The sequence below is a fragment of the Euwallacea fornicatus genome, chromosome 6 (assembly GCF_040115645.1).
Source record: "Euwallacea fornicatus isolate EFF26 chromosome 6, ASM4011564v1, whole genome shotgun sequence".
NCBI classification, from domain to species: Eukaryota; Metazoa; Arthropoda; class Insecta; order Coleoptera; family Curculionidae; genus Euwallacea; species Euwallacea fornicatus.
In genome coordinates, this window is record NC_089546.1 from 1,467,259 (window position 1) to 1,488,894 (window position 21,636).

The 21,636-nt window shown below is 35.2% G+C and overlaps 1 protein-coding gene across 4 annotated transcripts in view; it reads right to left on the minus strand.

Annotated features, from left to right (window-relative positions):
- Window positions 1-21,636, minus strand: part of LOC136339587 (fibrillin-2-like) — a 137,563-nt gene that overhangs the window by 47,432 nt on the left and 68,495 nt on the right. For all 4 annotated transcript variants that reach the window (XM_066282953.1, XM_066282952.1, XM_066282954.1 and 1 more), the window contains 8 exons: window positions 14,310-14,551; window positions 9,043-9,182; window positions 8,691-8,983; window positions 1,863-1,995; window positions 1,558-1,806; window positions 1,249-1,443; window positions 1,064-1,189; window positions 770-1,003 (listed from right to left, as the gene is read on the minus strand). In XM_066282953.1, the coding sequence (XP_066139050.1) occupies window positions 770-1,003; window positions 1,064-1,189; window positions 1,249-1,443; window positions 1,558-1,806; window positions 1,863-1,995; window positions 8,691-8,983; window positions 9,043-9,182; window positions 14,310-14,551 (1,612 nt within the window). The remainder of the gene's footprint in view (window positions 1-769; window positions 1,004-1,063; window positions 1,190-1,248; window positions 1,444-1,557; window positions 1,807-1,862; window positions 1,996-8,690; window positions 8,984-9,042; window positions 9,183-14,309; window positions 14,552-21,636) is intronic.

Genomic DNA, 21,636 nt, shown 5'->3' on the forward strand with positions numbered 1-21,636 from the left:
TTAGTGGGTCCAAGACTGAGCCGGCAATACTGGCTATAGACTCGAGGTCAACTAATAAATGACATGGAACAACTCTTTTATCGCCCAAAACAATATTGAAAAATAAATAAATTAGCTAGTACGGGTAAATCATGTAAGGAATTTCTATTTTAACGCGCAGAATTATTGTGTGTTGGATTTTTTCCATTTATTTGCATTGCAGCTTTTTGCTCTGATGTTTTAAAAAAATCCATTGCTTCGAAGACTGCATAATCGACGCTAATCTAAATATCGAAGTGAAGAGTTCTGCCGCAACGATTTCTCCCGCTTCAATCTCTTATTTCTCGTTGCACTTGGTTGGTCTTTATTAGAAACATATTAAAACTTATGCGATTTTTCTACCACTTACACAATTCCTATGTTCTATCTTGAACTAGTGATACCTCTATACCACTGCGTAGGTACGGTTCTATTCTAACCTTGTGGTTCCTTTCTAATTTATTATTTTGCTGTCCAAACTCATTCATTCACTTTTTGTTTATGTACACAATTTCATTCTCAGGAACGAAATATGTATCACTAACCTTTCCAGGAACATTAATGACAGTAATCCAGTAATCAAAAAGTACTGGACGTAGTGTCACGGCAGTATTATGTTTTAGGGGTAGTACTACCACATGGTAGCTTTCCGGTCAAAATATTCTATCACTTTTAGTGGAATCTCGTCAATTTTTAGCTTCGTGCAACTCTGTTACATCATTATACAAATCTGACTTAATATTTAATTTACCTTCACACTTATCTCCAGCTTGAGTGTATCCCTTATCGCATGAACAAGTGTAACTTCCTTCAGTGTTGATGCAGTTCTGCTGACATAAATTCTGACCGGTGGCACACTCATCTAAATCTCTGCATGTCAACCCATCAGCATTCAACAGGAAACCGTTAGTACAGGAGCACATGAAACTCCCCTCTGTATTCTGACAGTTGAACTGGCAAGGTGAACGCTCACATTCATTTATATCTAAGTTAAAAAGAAAACGCATCATAGATACAATTTTAATGATGTATTTTGTGAATTTACCAATGCAGTTTAATCCAGAACCATCACTCTTGAACCCTCTATTGCAGATACACCTGTAAGATCCCATAGTGTTGATACATCGTCCATTTTTGCACAAATCTGGTATTGTCTCGCATTCATTGATATCTAATGAAAATTTCAAACTTTATTACGAAAACTCGATAAATCAATCTGTACCAACGGACCTTCTCCAGTAATCAAAAAACCACTTTCAAGGCATAATTCCTGATAGTCCACCGAATATCGAGATGGACATTCCTCGCAAACAGGACCCCAGGCTTCTCCCATAGAGCAGCAACAATCAGCTTTGGTAGATTTGAAAGTATGCTCGTATTTATTGGTGCATTGGCGATTACGGTAGCAAAAACCTACTCTTCGATCTAAATAAAAGTTATATATTTTAAGAAGCAGATTCCAACGGGCTATTTTTTTCTAGGTATTATAATGAATCTATTCGGAAGTTGGACTTAACAAAACTTTGATTCTATACTAACCCAAACATCTCTTTCCGTCATCGCTATGTTCAAATCCTTCAAAGCAATCGCACCTGAAGGAACCCTGCAAATTAATGCAGCGCCCATTTTCGCACAAATCTGGATGAGCATCGCACTCATCTATATCACGACAGTCGTCCCCGTAGCCCACTTGAGTGTACCCTTCAGGACAAATACACATGAAAGAACCCACCAGGTTCTTGCACATGAATCGACAATTATTGGCAGGAGTATTACATTCATCCACATCTAAATAGCAGGAAGGTATTAACAACAACACTATATGTCGAGAGTAGTTAGGCTACCTTGGCAATGCCTTCCGTCTGGTGCTAAAGCATATCCGTAAGGACAAATACATCTGAAGGATCCAGGAACGTTGTGACATCTAAAAGCGCATTGGTTGCCCAGTTCCTGGCATTCGTTGATATCTTCACACACCTGAAAATTGAATGGAATCGCCTGAAATCTAAAATTCCTGCAATATCAATAGATATTTTGAAATTTTTCCGAAAATTTCAAATGTCAAGCCCCATTTTACTAGCCTTAGTTAATATAAGTATCATAAATATATAGAATATTATATTTATAATATTCTATATAACTATATTTATATATTATATATAAATATTATTATTTTTTTAGTTTAAACATGAAACATATGTTCATCGAATTGAAAATCCCAGTTTCAATACAAAGGTGCAAGGTAGGTAAGGTTTCGTGAATTTCCAAATTTCGAAAACATTGTGATGTAAAACTTACTGAAACTTGCATTGTCGATTTCTAGAAATTTTTATATTTCTAATTTCAGCTTTAAGTCAAGTATATTCATGTATTACTAGTTCAAGTGAAAACATAAGGATTGTGCAAGTGAGGGAAAAACTGCATAAGGTTTAATATTTCTTCGAGAAATACCCACAACGAAGTGGGCGAAGTCAGTCCGGCCAACGTCTTCACTTCGACGTATGAATCAGTATCGATTTTGCTACATTCGTTACAATGCAAATTTTGAGAAATAGCAGAGCAAAATGCAGAAATGTAAATAAATTAAAAATAAAGATGAATCTATCATTAAAACTTATATTAGTAAAAATCCTGAAACGATGAGATATTTGTTACATTGGACTGACCCCGCCCACATCAATAGCTAGCCCCGTAACCCACTCGTTGGTCTTTCTCGCAGGCATATTAAACCTGATGCGGTACTTTCCCCACCTGCAAAATCCCTATATTCCCACTTGAACTGATGATATCTGTATTAACCGTTCGTTCAGATGTACGAGGTTTTGAGGTAATTGCTGTTGCATAAATTCGGACTCCTTATTTTGACACCTGGTATAATATACAGGGTGCGCCAATTAAAACGAGACATAGCTGTTTTCTCGGTTGATAAAATAGTTATGCAAAAATGCTCGGACACGTCAAATTTAGTGTGGAGGGGGAAGATTTTTTATTAGATATTTACGGTGATTGCCTTCACCCCCTGAGCAGAGGATGAACTACCCCTAAAATTTTAAATGGGAAAGGGGTTCAAATGATACATCAAATTAAAGGCTCTTTGAAGGTCTTTATAGCGATACAAAAATTTCTTGCTTTGAAGCAGCCGCTAATGAGTAAATCGATTATTTCTTCATGACCCAAGTTTTATGCTGAAATCATGGATTTTGTTTGGTAATAATATGTTTTATGAATCAAAAAATAGAAATTAAATACTATAATCAAATTAACATTCTTCCTTTTTATCCGTTGAAGTTAGGTACGATCTAACCATTTTTAAGAAGGAATTCAAAATGGAAAAAGTTTAATGTTTTTTGCTATACTGATAATAAAATTCTTGTCGACACGTTTTTGCCTGGAAGTATCGAAAACATCGAACATTAAACCCAATTAATTTGTGAGTCTCAAGTAACTTGGTAATTTATCGCCTGTGTTAATTATTAAAAATGGTTTATCCCACTGCAGAGAGAATTTAAATTATTGAATTATTTTTCGTAAATGGAAGATGTGCTAACCAAACAGCTAATATTTTCAACCAACGTTATGGGGACAAGCATGTAAGCCGCAAGTATGTGCTGGAATTAGTACAGAAGATTAGAGAAACTGGTTAAATTCTGAACGTAAAAACAAATTGGAGACGCCCGGTAAGAAATGAAGCGGTGGAGATGGGGGTTTTAGGACAAATGGTTTTAGAACCAACAACTAGTACAAGACAATTGTCGACTTCCACTGGAATAAGCACGACCAGCATTCGCAGAATTTTAAAATCATATAAATTTCACCCCTACAAAATTAAACTTGTCCAAGAATTAAACGAGGATGATTTTGACCGTCGACTACAGTTTTGCGAGCTCATAAGCCAAAGAGCCATTGAAAACCACAATTTTATATTCAACATCTGTTTTTCGGATGAAGCAAGTTTTTCTTTAAATGGCGTTGTTAATCGTCACAATTGTAGATATTGGTCAGACATTAATCCAAATATCTTCTACGAAGCGCACACACAGCACCCTCAAAAATTAAACGTTTACGCAGGTATTTTTGGTGGCCATATTATTGAACCATATTTTATTTCCGGAAATCTGACTGACGAGATTTATCTTCAGTTGCTGGAAGACTTTGCTTATACCCAACTATTGAGTTGTTCGATAATTAATGCCGTTTTATTCTCATAGATGGCCTAATTTATACATATCGAGTAATAGTGATCTCGTCGCTTATATTATTATATGCCATTTTAAAGGTTATGTTTTAGACTTTTTTCGGTCGAAAATTGAACGTGATTAGTAAATAAGAAGTTGTTTAAAACTTAAGTTGAAGATGGACAATCAAAGTGAGCATTATTAACACATTTTATTATTTTACTTTCGAAAGGGCAAAAATGCAGTAACAAGCTCGGAAGAAATTGTGTGAAGTTTATGATGAGAACCGCCTTACCGAACGCCAGTGCCAGCGTTGGTTTTCTTGCTTTCGTTCCGGAAATTTTAATGTCCAAGATGCACCACACACTGGACGCCCAATCACCATTGATAACGATAAAATAAAGGCCTTAATCGAAGCTAATCGGCGTATGACAACTCGAGAGATAGCAGAAAAGTTGAACATACCGAATTCAACCGTTTCTCTGCATTTAAAAAAGCTTGGGTACGTTAGCAAATTGGATGTTTGGGTTCCTCACGAATTGAAAGAAATTCACCTCACCCAACGCATTAACATATGCGATTCTTTGCTGAATCGTAACCAAAACGACCAACTTCTAAAAAGAATCATAACGGGTGATGAAAAATGGATTGTCTACGATAACGTAGTCCGAAAACGATCATGGACCAAACAAGATAAACCTGCGCAATCGACGTCCAAAGCCAATATTCACCAAAAGAAGATATTGCTATCTATGTGGTGGGACTACAAGGGTATTCTTTATTTTGAACTACTTCCGAGAAATCAAACTATTGATTCGAATGTTTACTGTCGTCAGCTATCGAAATTGAACGAAGAAATCAAAAGAAAACGTCCTGAACTCGCCAATCGCAAAGGGGTACTGTTCCATCATGATAAAGCTAGACCCCATACGTCTTTAATAACGCGTTAAAAATTATTGGAACTAAATTGGGAACTGATACCTCATCCACCATATAGTCCTGACTTGGCGCCATCAGATTATTATTTGTTTCGTTCTCTTTAAAATCATTTGAATGGTAAAAATTTCGATTCTGATCAAGCCGTTAAAAATGAGTTAAATCAATTTTTTACTTCTAAAAATCAAGGCTTTTTCGAACGCGGAATTTTCCAACTTGCCGAAAGATGGCAAAAGGTCATCCACTAAGATGGCCACTACATCATTGATTAATATTCATTATTAATATAAGTATATTCACTCTGAAAAAACATAAAAAATACGACATTAATTATCGAACAACCCAACAGTAGATCTTGTGGAAAATAATCCGGATTATTCACAAAATTTACTGACATTTCAACAAGATAGTGCACCACCGCAATATTCTTTAGCGGTTCGGCACTTTCTAACTGAAAATTTTTCTGCTTATTGGATTGGTAGAAGGGGCCAATTGAATGGCCTGCGAGGTCTCCAGATTTGACTCTATTACATTTTTTTCTTATGAGATCATCTCAATATGTATATGTATTCCATTCCTCCAGGGATTTTAGAAATTTTGCGAAAACGCATTGTTAATAAATGCCGCCAAATCACCCCCGAAATACTCCAGAAAGTACGACAGCGATTCAAAGCAAACTTATTTTACTGTCAGGAAGTGAACGGACAGCATTTTGAATAATTGATTTAGTTGCTTTTGTGTTTTGTATTTGTAGTATTCATGCAGAAATAATTGATTTACTAATCAGCGGCTGCTTCAAAGTAAGAAATATTTGTATCTCCATAAAGACCTTCAAAAAGGCTTTAATTTAATGTATCACTTGATCCCCATTCCCATTTAAAATTTTAGGGGTAGTTCATCTCTGCTCAGAGGGTGAAGGCAATCACCGTAAATATCTAATAAAAAATCTTCCCTCTCCACACTAAAGTCGACGTGTCCGAGCATTTTTGCATAACTCTTTTGTCAACCGAGAAACCAGCTCTGTTTCGTTTTAGTTGGCGCGCCCTGTATAATTATTGACGTTGCGTTGTTAAGAGTAAGCCGAATTATGATACAGTGATTAAAATAAAACGATTAGACTAGGTTACTATTAGTTGAGGAGTGACAATTGTGTATTATTTGGCAAGTTAATGAACAGTGTTTACATTAAACGTTGAAATTCCGAAGTCGCGATAAAATGTTTACACTCTGGTGAGGGTTTCGTGTGAGTATGAAACGATTATTCACCAGATTCAGTGTTTCTGTCTTAAACAACATTTGAATAGTGAAACTACATAAAAGCCATATAGAAAAGTTGGTTTCCTTTGTTAGAAAAATGTTTCATACTTTTTATTTTAATCATTCCTCCTTCTGATTGTTGAATAAAACAACTCTAATGACAATTATTAGGTGTATACCTATGACTCCGTGTTTTTTTACGCATTTTCAACTGCTTGAAACTGTATAAATTTATTAACAATGTTTATTAAAAATAATTTCCATCGTTAATGACAACATTTTCCCAGAGATTAGGCAGTTTATGGATTCCATCGTAAAAAAAATTCGTCGTTTTTGAAGCGATCCATTCATCAAGCCATTCTTGGACTTCTTGGCAATTCTGGAAGCGCTGCTCTGCCAAACCGCGAGCCATTGAACGGAAAAGGTGATAATCCGACGGGGCGATATCTGGCGAGTATGGCGGGTGCGGTAAAACTTCCCACTTGAAATCCTTCAAGGTGTTCTTGACTGGTTGAGCGACATGAGGCCTTGCGTTGTCATGAAGCAGTATGACTTTGTCGTGTCGATCCGCCCATTCTGGCCTCTTTACTGCGAGTTGATTACGCAACTGCACTAGTTGTTGGACGTAACAGTTGGCAGTGACTGTTTCGCCAGGTTGGAGAAGCTCGTAATACAGTATGCTGCGCTGGTCCCACCAAATGCAGAGTAATACCTTCTTCCCGTGGATATTTGGCTTTGCGGTCGAAGTTCTTGGCTCACCGGGGTTCACCCATGATTTTTTCCTCTTTGGATTGTCGAAGTAAAGCCATTTTTCATCTCCGGTCACGATACGATGTAGAAAAGACTTTCTTTGAAAACGTTCAAGCAAGATCTCACACGTCGTTTTTCGTTGCTCTTTGTTCCTTTCCGTCAATTCATAAGGCATCCATTTTCCTTCCTTTTGAATTTTTCCCATAACGTGAAGACGAACCGAAAGCGTTTTCTGCGTGACGTTAAGGGAAGATGCGAGCTGTTCTTGCGTTTGCGCGGCGTCTTCGTCCAACAAAGCCTGCAGTTCTTCGTCTTCAAATTTTTTCGATGACTTACCATGCTCCTTGTCGTTGAGGTCGAAATCACCTGATTTGAAGCGCTGAAACCATTGTTGGCAAGTTCTTATAGATGCAGCATCATTGCCATAAGCCTCAACGAGCATTTGGTGAGCGGTAATGGCGTTTTTCTTAAGACGGAAAAGGAAGAGCCAAGCTTCCCGCAAATGATGTTTATTCGGCACAAAATTGGACATATTTAAACCTTAACTGAAAAGTTTTAAAAGGTCATATAGCAATTATCGTATATAAATAGAAAGCTGGTAATACGGAGCAAAAAATTAAAGAAAATTCCTTAAATAAAAAAATATTTTTTCAAAGAAAATAGAACTAGAAATAAAAACGCGGAGTCATAGGTATACACCTAATAGCTTTCAAGTTATTATACTTAAAATAAATCCTTTTGATTACTACGTTAAAACACCTCAGTTCGATTATTTATTTCGGCAGATCTAAAGCGGTTGTTGTTTGATTATTTTTCAGTGGAATGATTATTAAGCAAAACGGCATCACAAGTCAGTCCGGCTCCAACAATCATCCGAGTGAGCACAACTTAACGGGATCAATTTCTTTTTTATAATAACCATACCTTTATTAATAAAATAATCAATACTGTGTCAATTATTATACCTTTATTTCTGGCAACACTGATAACTTCGCGATTCACAAAATTGCAATCGTATCTCCAGGTAAAAGTTTATTTGTTATTTAAAAAATAGATTTTACGAAAGAGAGGTTGTCATTCGATCAGTTGAATAATTTCGCTGAGTTACGATCATCAAAAAACAGCTTCACATTATAAAAATGTATTTTCTCTTGTAAGAGCCAGAACTTCAGTTCGTTTTTCTTCCCAACACGTGCGGTTAGAAATATTACAAACTCGGCCTCATTAGGAGCAATTCTTCCTTATAATTCCACCAAGACCGTCACTTTCCAGAAAAATATCAGTCCCGAATTTCAAGTGGCTTCATTATTTTTCGGGCACGACAACTTTTACGTCGGAGGTTCGTTGAAAAATTCCTTAACAACGTACAATGACGTTACATAGTTGTTCAAGAGACTCGTTGGTATGCTTGTTAGGGCCAACTTTCCTTGCCAGTTCCTATTTCATTCCCTCTTATTGCGGATATTTCAAGAATGTAGCCACTTTAGGTAACTAGATGCGGACTTTGAGTATGGTAATGTGCAGAAAAAGAAAGGACTATCGGGTTTGGTTTACCTGCACAGGTCCAGGGGCGAATCCATCGCTACAGGTGCATTCAAATCCTCCCAACAAATTGGAACAAGTGCCGTTTCCGCATATATTGGGGTTAATGTAGCACTCGTTCTCGTCCACGCACTTCTTTCCAGTCTCATCCAGAGTGTATCCGCTTGAGCAGTCGCATCGGAAAGATCCATCTGTATTGACACATTCGCCTCCTTGGCACACATTGGGCATCAATTCACACTCGTTTAAGTCGCTGCCGGTATCCATTCGACCAGCGCCCTCCGGACACATCTTCAAGAAGTCAGCTGTAATTGATTTCTCGGTGTTTACAATTTGCAGTTAAAAAATTAAGTCGGGTACTTACGAGATCCTTCCAAAGGACATCGCTCACAATATCGCCCCCAAGCTGCCCCTTTGGAACAGCAGCACTCTTTGGCTGTTATTTGCATGCCTCGTGGTTCAGAGCATTTACCTTTTGCGAATGTGTCGTAACATTGATCTTGCCTACGTATAAAAATGCAAATGTAGACATTTTTTTTTTATATACGGTAAGATTCCTATATGAAAATTTCAGCTTGAGTAATGCAAAGGAATACGTTATTAATATGCCATCAACTGCACCACGACAGGCTAATTTGCATAGAAATATCAAAATAAAGCCCGGGTATTGATCAGATTTTTGTTTACTCTAAAAGCACATTGATAATACGATATTGACATAAATCAAATTTCTTTGAAAGATCTGGACACAGCACAGTGGTCGACATTGCACTAAAATTGCGATTTGTCCCATTTTTTGTCCGCAAGGTCACCGTGTATTATTGTTTTTATGATGTCGTTTTATCGTTATTGCGACAAAGTAATTCGCGATTTCGAGTGAATTAATAGAAAACAGAAAACGTAAGAAATTATAATGAAATTATTTCCTCCCGATTTCGCCATCAATTAGTGTCTCATATGTAAAAATGGAGTGCCAAAATTGAGAAAACAATGCTGGGTCTATTTGCCCCAAATCGTGCATTTGTCTAGTTATTAAAACGTTATTGTGTGATGTGAATTTTAGTTATTAATGAATTTAACTCCAAGATAATATATACAGTTATTACATATATGTATAAATTGTTAATTTTGCCATCGTGCTAATTTGCATCGAAACCAAAAATCTGACCAATACTGGCCCTCTATTTTAATGTTTTTATAACAATTTGTGTAAGAGGAAAAGCTTGCAACTGAAGGAGCTGGCACATTAATTTTTCAATTAAATCATGCAAATGTCAATTGTTCAGTTTCGTATGCATGTAGTATGTTATTTGTTGCAAAACACATAAGAAATAATTAACGAATGTTGATGAAGTTACTCCATTGTCAATGAAAAAATAAATCTTTGGAATTCGCCCGTTCAAAAGTAAATAAACTTGGTAAAAATAGTTGAATTTACTTTAAATTCTTAAGATATCAGAAAAATATTAGTACAATTTACATTTGGATTATAATCTGCAACATGGCTCGTGGTATTCACTGACTTAAAAAAACGAATTGCTAAAGTTTTTAATGAGGGTGAACGGCAAGTGCAATTTGCTCGCAGGTTCGATGTCGAAAAAGGCACTATTTCGGCTATAATACAAAGATATCAAAGAACTGGATCAATTAACCCGAAATCAAAAACTGGACAATCAAAAAAGCTAAACAAAAGAGATGTGCTGAAGATAAAGACTATTAGTTCGAAAAATCCACTCATGTGTTCTGAGAAAATTCGATGTGAGTTGAAAAGTTTCGAAGTTTCTGTGTCTTCAACGACTGCAAGACAAAGATTAGTTGAAGAGAAATTATTTGCACGTAGGCTAGCAAAAAAAACACTTCTAAGTAATAAAAATCGAAAGGACCGAATGGAATTTGCTAAACAACATATTCATTGGTTCAAACAGGATTGGAAACGAGTTTACTGGAGCGATGAATCCAAGTTCAATTTGTTTAATTCCGATGGCATTCAATACGTTAGACATCCCACTGGTCAACGATTAAACCCTAAATACACCACACCCACGGTTAAGCATGGAGAAGGATCGATAATGATATGGGAATGTTTCAGGGGTTTTGGTATTGGCAAACTACATAGAATGAGTGCAATAATGGGGAGGTTTGTGTACATGGATATACTTCCGAATGTTATGTTACTTTACGCTGAAAACAATATATCCAAAGATTTCTTTTTAACAAGACAACGACCCCGAACATTCTTCAAAGTTAGTTAAACGATTTCTTGAGGAAGAAAAAGTGCCGATTGAGAAGTGGCCTTCCCACTCGCCCGATCTAAATTCCGTAGAAAACCTGTGGGGAATTGATGATCAAGGATTGAGAAATAAAAATTATTGAAATTGCGATGAACTATTCACTGAAATACAAGGAAAGTGACAAAACATTGATCCAGCAATATTAAACAAACTGATTGAATCAATGCCGCGTCGATGTCAATCAGTCATTGACAATAATGAATATTTTACCAAATATTAGTGCCTTCGGAAAAGCCCCATTTAATTTTTTAAATAATTTGAAAGAAATCGTTATGTTTTTATTTTAATTTTTTAATGGTTTATCTACTTTTGACCAGGTGAATTCCAAAGATTTATTTTTCTATTGACAATAAAGTAACTTTACCAATATTTGTTTATTATTTCTTATAACGTATTTTGCTAAAAATAACACACATACATAGGAAACGGGTCAATTAACATATACATTATTTAATTGAAAAATTCTGTTCATCTATCTAATTTCGCCCACCATTGTTTACTCAATAATCTTCAATCAAGCTCTACATAACCAATATTTAATTTATATATATATATTGTATAATGCGCCTTTTCGGGTGGAATTGGATGAATATATTAAGAGAGGTCTTTTGAATGTTTCTTCTCATTTTTGAAATTATCTGCAAGGAACAAGTACCCAACATGTATTAATTTAAATATAAAATAAAAACCAAATTAGAATTAACGTCTAAATATGCTACGAGGTGACTCTACAGATTAAAATAATTTTTAAAAGTTCTTATAAACATACTCCAAAAATTACTTCTTAAAATAGCTAAAACCCCTTAAAGAGGGAATTCTGAACATAGTTTTTGCGCAATATTTGCTAAACGATTTTTTTAAAAACTGAGATGAACCGGGGCCGTTTTCAATATTTCTTGTAAATAAGGAATAAATCCTTAATAATGTTGGTCTTATTACTGCCAGCTAATAAATAAATATTTTTATTATAAGTATACCTACTACATTTAGCAAGATGTATTTCGATGTCCACGTAATCGTGTATATGTTTATAACAATTAATTTTTCTAGAAAACAATCTATCCTAACAAAACAAAATAAGAGAACTTTGTCACTTAAAAATATTTGCAATTCAGTAATTTAATTTCAAAAAATAATAAACGTCACAAACAAAAAAGTTAAAGAAACATTTACGTAGGAGACCCTTCTATGTGACGCCTCTGCCTAAAATGTACAATTATTAACACAAAAAATTGGTCCATTTCAACTTGTTACAGTATGCCTAATTTAATAATTTTAGCGCAAACCGTTTGCAAATATTGAGAAAAAAAATCTTCAAAATTCCTCTTTAAGGGTTTTAGCCCCTTTAAAAAGTAATTGTTTGGGATATATTTATAAGAACTTATTTTATTATTTTAATCTCTAGACCCTCCTCCTAATCAAATTCGACATAATTTCCGAACATCCTGTATATACGAATATCTTTACTCTATTTTAATTGGCAATATAAAGGGTGGAACAGCCAAATGGAATAAATTCAATATCTACATATTTCGATATATGTGAAAAAATACCTCTACACATCAATTTTAGATTATGAAATTATGCCCTTTGTGTGACCATTTCAATGCCTAAATTTTTAAATTGGAAATATGGCTTTGTGATACCTTAATTGAAAGGTCTTTTCATTCTCCACTCACAACTACTATTTTTAACTTCGTTGCATAGAATATTAGAAAAAGACATATATTCATGTAATGGGCGAAAATCTCTTTTGTAAACTTAATAACTATTACCTTTTCGTTATTTATAATGTAATAAAGTAATAAAACAAGTCAACATACATAGTGCACCATACTCTTCTTATATCCCCTTAAGAATAACTTTAATGGACTAAGATCAGATGATCGTACTTGCCATTCTGGCAATCCTCGCTTCCTTATCCACCAATATGGAAAAGTTAAGTCGAAGTACATTGAGATAGATCTATTTGGTTTTTTTATTATATTATAAATAAGGAATTCGTATTAGGTAACAAAGTTTCAGTTTTTTGTAGTTACTTTCCTCACTTACGTGATTTCTTTTTCTGTAATTCTTTTAAATAAGCTATTATAAATCCATATTTCCAATTTAAACATTTGGGTGTTGCAATTATCGCGCAAAAAAGTTCGAATTTAGGGATGAAATTTCTACGATACAAGATTTAATTTCAGAATCTAAAATTGACGTATTTCGATATTTTCTCCACATATGTATGTCGAAATCTGCACATGTTGAATTTATTCCCTTTTGATGGTTCACCCTGTGTGTCAATTCAGTGATTGTTCAACAATTAGTTGTATTATGTTTTCATCTATCATATGTTCAAAAATTTCTGTTGGATTTCAATCCTTCAGGTCTTTTGAAAGTTCCTCAAATTTATTTTAGTAGTCATACACAGGTAAGGGATTATTCCATTTTCTGTAGGATGAATTAGTTTTGTGCCAAAACAACTCGTCCAATTTTGATTAGGACCTACATGATTTCTGCCTTTTTTGAATATTACTTAAAGGCTCATTGTCACCACTTTAGTAATCTTCTGAAATAGTATGTCACTCCCTTATTTCCACTTTTCCCGGAGTATCTTTCCCTATGTTCAAGATCTTCTAAAGCATCAGGCAAAAAATTGAGATAACCGTATGTTCTCTGTGAGTCATCAAGATAAATCCTTTCTGATACTAAATGGAGTGTAAATACGTGTAGATATATTATTTGTCACAATACAAATTATGCTCACATTTACGTATTGTACTCATTTGAGCACAGTTGAGTTGCAACCTAACCAGCAAACTAACACAAAAAATAAAAGGGTTTTTACTTAACACAACAAAGTATCAAATTATTTAGAATGTATATTCTCAGCAACACAATCAAGATTTGCGTTTGAAAAAAAACAATAAATAATAATAATACGCAAGATAAACAATATACTTCCCAAGTTTTGTTGCTATTCAATTTATGGGAATCACCGAACATGTGTCGTATATTAGCGAATTCTAAAAAATATCTTTGAAAACTCGCGTAACCTAATTATGCTTATAAATGGCGACTAAACAACATCGAAGTGTACTCAGTCAAGAACGGCGGGCGCTAATGGATTAATCTTTGAAATCAGTCAAACCATTCGAGAAATAAATCTTGAATAATACTGGGAAAAATGTATTCGTTTTACTTTCAAATGCAATTTAGATGACGAAATATTCGACAAGATGCTTTAACCTGAATTAATCTGAACTAATTTGCCCTAATGAACCTGCTTGATTAGTTTGTGTCACATGTAAATTCAGACATAATTTTTTTACTGTTTTATGCAAAAACTTACCGCATATCGACACATTTCATAAAGTTCTGATCCAAGATATAACCTTCGGGACAAGTGCAGAATGCCCCTCCCACTGTATTAGTACACTGTCCGTTCTCGCATATTCCAGGATTAATAGCACACTCGTCAATGTCTTCGCACGTTCCTGTAATACTGCTCAATTCATATCCTTCGGGACAAGTACATATGTATGACCCCATCACGTTCGTGCATTTTCCTGGTGGTGGACATGTGCCTGGGATCTAAATTTAATTTAAATTATAACTAATAGTAAAACTCAGTTTATTTGAATGGTTTATCCTATGATGATGGCTGCAATTTAAAAAAACGAAATAAATTGCTAAAATTAAAACAACCGTAAAACCGGAACTAAAAGCAAAAAGAGAATATATAAATGCTCTAATATCTAAAGTCTGTTACAAAGTCGAGCCGCCTGCAAAGAAATCTTTCGCCTTCCCGATCCAATTATTCTCGAGAAGGCGACAAGAGCCAAGAAAATTTTATTCTAAGTGAGAAGACTATAAAATAGCTGTTTAATATTATAGGACATAAAAAGTGAAACTCTGTTAAGCTAGAAGACGAGGGCGCTTTTAATTTGCCTTTTAAGTTCGCCGGGATATTAAAGAAAATACGACGTTTAAATGGTCCAGCTTGTGATAAAATTTATGTGAAACATGAGCAATTAAGTGCCTCTCGGGTTCCGAGAAATCTGATTATAAATTTAGTAATCTGCGATATTGAGCAATTTGTCCTCAGAATTACTGAGCAAAATTATTCACTCGAAACCCATCTACATCCTTGCACTTGCGCTGGTCCAGAGACAAAGTAGTATATCTATCCGAGTCACAAAGAATCGCGACGTTCGATAGACAAACCTTCAGTTTCTGATTTTCCTTGATTCATTTATAAAAACATCAAGGATTCCTGAAAAAGTTCAAAAACGAATATTTTTAGGGGTCCCAGAAAATCCAAATCTTTGTTTGGAGATCATCAAAGATGCTTAAAAAATCTTAGTGTTGTAAGAAAAAAACCTCGAAGTTTAAGGTTTTGTCTTGAGGCTTAAAAAATCTATAAAGGTGAGATGTCAGAAACAAGAGTAGCAACTGGAGGACTTTAAAAGAAATAATTTCTTTTTGATCCAGATAATCTAAATATACAGGGTATTTTGTTGGTCGATGTATTTTAAAACGCGATTGTTCCCATAATGAGGCCTTTTACCATATTTTTAATGTTCTAAAAAGGCTATTGCCTAGTTCGATATTGATATACCAGGTCTGTAAATATGAAACCGGAATTTGCCTCCAAATATCCCTAGTGGTCAATATACGTAATATTATCGTGTTATTAGGGTAATATATCTCTAATTTACATCTGAGAATGATTTTCAAATCATAACAATACAGGTTCAATACTGCAGTACAGTTTGCAATAGCTTTGAGTATGTCGAATTTTGTGCCTACGAATTACGATTTGCGGACAGCATTGATTTCCTGTTACCACTTGAAAAAAACGGCTGCAGATTCACATCGCATGCTTGTTGAAGCTTACGGTGAACATGCCCTTGGAAAATCACAGTGCTGTGAGTGGTTTAAAAAATTCAAAAGTGGCAATTTTGACGTCAATAACGAAGAGCGTGGAAAACCACCGAAAAAGTTTGAAGACGGCGAGTTGCAAGCTTTGTTAGATGAGGACGATACTCAAACGCAACAACAATTAGCGAACCAACTAAATGTGATAAGAGAAGCCATTTCCATTCGTTTGAAAGCTATGGGAAAAATTCAGAAGATAGGAAAATGGGTTCCACATGAACTCCATGAAAGACAGCAAGAAAATCGAAAACCCACTTGCCAATTGTTGCTTACCAGGTATAACAGAAAGTCATTTCTTCATCGAATTGTGACTGGTGACGAAAAATGGATCTATTTTGAGAATCCTAAACGTAAAAAATCGTGGGTAACTCCAGGCGAACCATCAGAATCGTCAGCAAGACCAAATCGATATGGACGAAAAACAATGCTGTGTGTTTGGTGGGATCAAAAAGGCGTAATTTATTATGAACTGCTAAAACCTGGAGAAACAGTTAATACTGAACGTTACCGACAACAAATTATGGACTTGCATCGAGCTTTGCGTGAAAGACGACCAGAATATCAAGAACGGCAACACAAGGTGATATTGCTTCATGATAATGCACCATCACACACTGCGAAACTGGTGAAGGAAACGATTGGGACGTTCCATTGGGAAGTACTATCGCATGCGGCTTATTCACCCGACTTAGCACCATGCGATTATCACTTATTTGCATCGATGGGACACGCTCTTGCAGAACAGCACTTCACCTCTTACGAAACAGTTCAAAAATGGCTCGATGAACGGTTTGCCTCAAAAGAACAACAGTTCTTTTGGCGTGGCATCCACAAATTGCCAGAGAAATGGGAAAAATGTACATTATCGGACAAAATTAGAGCAACTTTAGAAATTTAATTTTAAATTGACATTGTTTCTTTAAAAATAAGATTTGTTATTGTCAGTAATATGTTTACAGCCTATTATAATTTACACCTGAGACTCAATGTTTAAAAAGCACATTTTAGAGGAGAAGGAAAAAGAAAACCTTTTACCACAACAATTGGAGCGACAAAATTAAAGCAACATAAAAATTATTTGAATGAATATTATATTTAGAATAATTTTTTGTATATTACCATTAATATTTAGTCCAATACCCCTTGTTTTGAAGAACTAGCTCACACCTTTTTGGCATTGAAGAAATTAAATTTGAAATAATGTCAGGATCAATAGACTTCCAGGCGTTCTCTATTTCTTCAAATTAATTATCCTGATTGGTAATGTTTTTTCCTCGGATTTTGTTATCTATGATCTCCCAAAGGTTCTCAATGGGATTTAAGTCCGGAGATTAGGCTGGCCATTTCATTGCCTCGACTTTCTTCTCCACGAACTAAGCCTTTACTATTTCCGCAGTATGTTTAGGATCGTTGTCGTGTTGGTAGACAAACTTAAGGGGCATTTCCCATTCGGCATATGGATACATAACATTCTCTAGTATATAATGATACTTAAATCTGTCCATTTTGTCCTTAATCCTATAAAGTGGACCAGTTCCGTAAGCAGGGAAACAACCCCAAACCATAATATTTCCTCCTCCGTGTTTAATGGTAATTTTTACGTACTTTGGATTAAGTCTTTGGCCATTTGGGCGACGTACCCATTGAGCTCCATCACTTCCATAGATGCAAAACTTGGATTCATCAGAAAATAATACTTTCTTTCACTGTTGAAGAATCCAATCTCGGTGGTAGGTGGCGAACAACATCCTGGCCTCTCAATTTTTTCGTGAAAGATGTGGTTTTTTGGCAGGTTTCCTTCCTTTTAAACCACGTTCTGTCAATCGACGTTGAACTGTTCTGGAAGAAACACCAACTTCTCCTGCTTGTGCAATAATCTGACGAGCTGACATTTCAGGATTTTTTTTACTTAGCCTTATAAGACGCCTGACTAACTTCCCTGTCGTTTTTCTTTTCCGACCACCTCGTTTTAAATTCGTTACGTCACCACGGTCAGTGAATCTCCTGATAGTTTTTGATACAATATCTTTTTTTATGCCAAAAACTTCCGATATAAGTTTTTGCGATTTCCCACTCTTATATGCACTAATAATTTTTTGTATTAGATCAACTGAATAGTGAACACCACGAGGCATAATCGTAGATAATAGTTGTTTAAAAGACGACAGGAAAGTCAGAAATACAAAATATTTAAACATTGGTTGCTCTTATTTTGTCGCAAAGAATTTTAGATCAAAGCAATTTTTTTATTTTTTTATTCCCAATAACAATTTAAACTATTTATAGCAAATGTATTTTACACTAACTACTTTAAGCTGAATATTTATGATAAAATATTTCATGATTTTTTAGAGAACTTAAATTTAGAAGAATATTTCAAAAGTTGCTCTAATTTTGTCCGATACTGTATATGTAACGATGGGAAATATTTTGAATAAAATTTTTTTTATAATTATTGCGCAGCTAAGTTATACTTTTTATTAAAAGATTCCAGTTTCATATTTACAGACCTGGTAGCACTAAGAGGCGTGCGAAGTTGTTAATATTGTTCTATTTTAGGTCCAAAATATCCCAGTTTCGATCCAAATTTAGTCACTATTGCAAGATAATGTAAAGTTTAACTAATCGGCCACCCAATAAATTTTAAAGTTTTTTTTAAGATACCGACGTTCAAAATTGCTGGTTAATAGATGGGATTTATCCATACTCATATTTGTTGTTTCTTCTTTAATATTTTAATCCTCGAACCTCATTCGGATCAAAAAATGAAAAATTTAAAAATGATTAAGCACAGCTTCAAAAATTTAACATCCCCTTCATTGTTGGATATTTTATTATGTGGCGCAAAAAATGTATGGAACATTAATGAAATAATTAATTAATGTTCGTTAAAAATAAATGATTTTATGCCGTGCTTACTTTGCTATAAAATTTAAAAAAAGAAAACAATTTTTAAGGACAAAAACTGAAAGTTTTCATTCAAACTTTTAAAAATAAAAAAGAAATTAAGGACGTGCATTTCCACTTTCAGCATCAACACAAGCTTGAAGACGTCGCTACATGCTTTAAACAAAGTTAGCTATAAAATTTTGAGGAATACGCTGCCATTCTTCCGTAGTATTAATAACAAGTTGCTGGTGGGTTCTGAGAGGATTTCTTCGAAAGTTCATAACTTTGGAAAGTATCCCAAGCATATTTTATACGATTCATGTCATACGGCAAATCTAAACAGTTGATTCCTTTACTTTCAATGTAGTTATTTACTACTATAGTACAGAGATGATGGACATTGTCGTAGATAAAGACAAATCACTTACTAAAAGCCTCTCACCATACTCTGACATTGATTGAGAATGTCCCTAACGTATCTATCGCGTGTTATTATTCCTTGATTGTAAACTGAGTCGAACATTGTACCAGCCAAAAACATGGCACTCTCTCTCGTAAACGAAGCATAGAGCAAGTATGGGCAAGTTCAACAGCTCTCTTCAAACTTGAATTCGAAAGTAATAATTTACCAGAAAAGTTCTGATCTCATTAAAAAAAGCACAAAATTCTTCGAGTAAGAGTATCTGCTCTTTAACGCACTGAAATCGATGAAGTCTGTCTTGATATTGTACTCGAGAAGCTCTTATTGATTCACGACATCGCAAACCTGACTGTATGATTTGTGTTCTTACCGGTGAATGAGAAAATGCAAGTCTAAATAAGTGACTAACTTTCTTCCAAAACCCTGGTGTTGCCATAATAGGATTTCACCGAACTGTTAAGTGTATATAGCAACTCTACCGCTATGCCTACGGCCACTTTTGGATCTATCTTGCACAGAGTTAGTCTCTAAATAGCGATTCAATATACGGGAAACATTGTTTTGAGGAACGCCTGTCCGCTTGGCTACAAACCTCCGCAAGTGCACTTCTTCCATTAAAGCCGGTATTATTACACGATCAATTTGTAATGCTTGACGATTCATGGCTTTGCTTTGGATCCTAAATGGTACTAGCCATACCATCAAATTAAATCTCAAATTTTTTACTTAAAAAAAAATATATAAAAAATTGTTTGTCAATCGAAAAACGACAAAAGTGTTAATAATAAGCTATAAATCTGAAAACATCAAAAAAATTCTTGTGACAAATTATTTTAAAACAGAAAAATCAAGTGTAGTAAAACCTTTGAAGCTATTATGTAGTAAACTCCCTATGTTCAATTATACTTTATTTGAGATTCCCAAGTGTAATTTAGTAATTTTTGAACAAAAATGTACACTAACTTTCAAAAAAACCGCAACACCAAGAAGAACACGTCGTACACGTTTAAAATTCTGGCATTACGTTGGGTCGGGTAATAGATAAAAACGATCAAAATATCAAAAGAAAATTATGGTGAATAAGTGAAAAAATTTAATAATAATTTAATAATGGGTGGTATCTCCTCTTAAATTAATACATTCCTGTAAGCGACGTGGCATGCTTAAAATTAAATTGTCAATATCTTCCTGTGGTATTGTATTCCAGGCAATCTGTACCTGCTCGCGGAGTTCATCTATGGTCTCTGGAGGGCGAGCTAAACGTTGAAGTCTCCGACCAATTATATCCCATACATGCTCTATTGGGGACAAATCTGGAGACCGAGCTGGCCAAGGCAAAGTATCCAAATTTTCAGCTTCCAAATTCCTCAAAGTATCGTTGGCAACATGTGGTCGCGCATTATCCTGTTGAAATGTGCTTCCAGGATGGTCGTGCATGTATGGTTCAAGAACCGGTTCTAAGACATTATTAATGTACCTCTGAGCATTTAATCTATCATAAATGAAAACAAAAGGAGACCGACTACCATACTGGATGGCACCCCAAACCATGACACCTGGTATTAAACCAGAATGACGCCTTTTCAAAAAGTCCAAATTTAATCGCTCTCCTCTGCGCCTTCTAATACGTAACCGTCCATCAGATCGCCATAAACAAAATCGGCTCTCATCACTGAACACGATTCTTCTCCACTCATCCACCCATTGCACTCTCAGACGACACCACTACAGTCGGGCCACCCTGTGGTTTCGTGATAATGGAAGCCGACGCATAAGACGATATGAATTTAGTTCAAAACTTTGAATTCTGCGATACATCGTACCAAGGGAGACCCTTCGATTTAGGGTGACTACCCAGTTAGCACCAAGAGACGGAATTGTTTCAAACGGGGCGCCTGTCGCTGAACGACGAAGTCGCCGGTCTTCGCGTTGGTTCGTCATTCTTGGACGGCCACTACCACGATGACGATTTACTGACCCTTCGTTCGACCAATCTCTCTAAGCTCTTAAAACTGTTGATGCGTTTCGATTCGACCTACGTGCAATTTCGCAGAAAGGTAAACCTGCCTCATGCATACCAACAATTCTTCCCCTTTCAAAGGGAGTTAACTGCCGATAAACTGCATTTTGGCGTACACGAGGCATTTTGCACTACCACACATTCAATATGGTACTAACAATAATACATTTATTGCTATCCGCCTGTAAAAAAAATTGCAAAAAGAACGATCGTCACAGATAAAAAAGTAAAGAAAAACTTCATATCTCATTAAAATACGAACTTGAAATTTTTATCATTTTTTTCTCTTTACAAGTCTAAACTCATACCAAAATTTCAAATACATACAATGCGTTCTTCTTGGTGTTGCGGTTTTTTTGAAAGTCAGTGTATTTCAGTAGGGTAGTGTTAGTAACGGATATTTTGAAT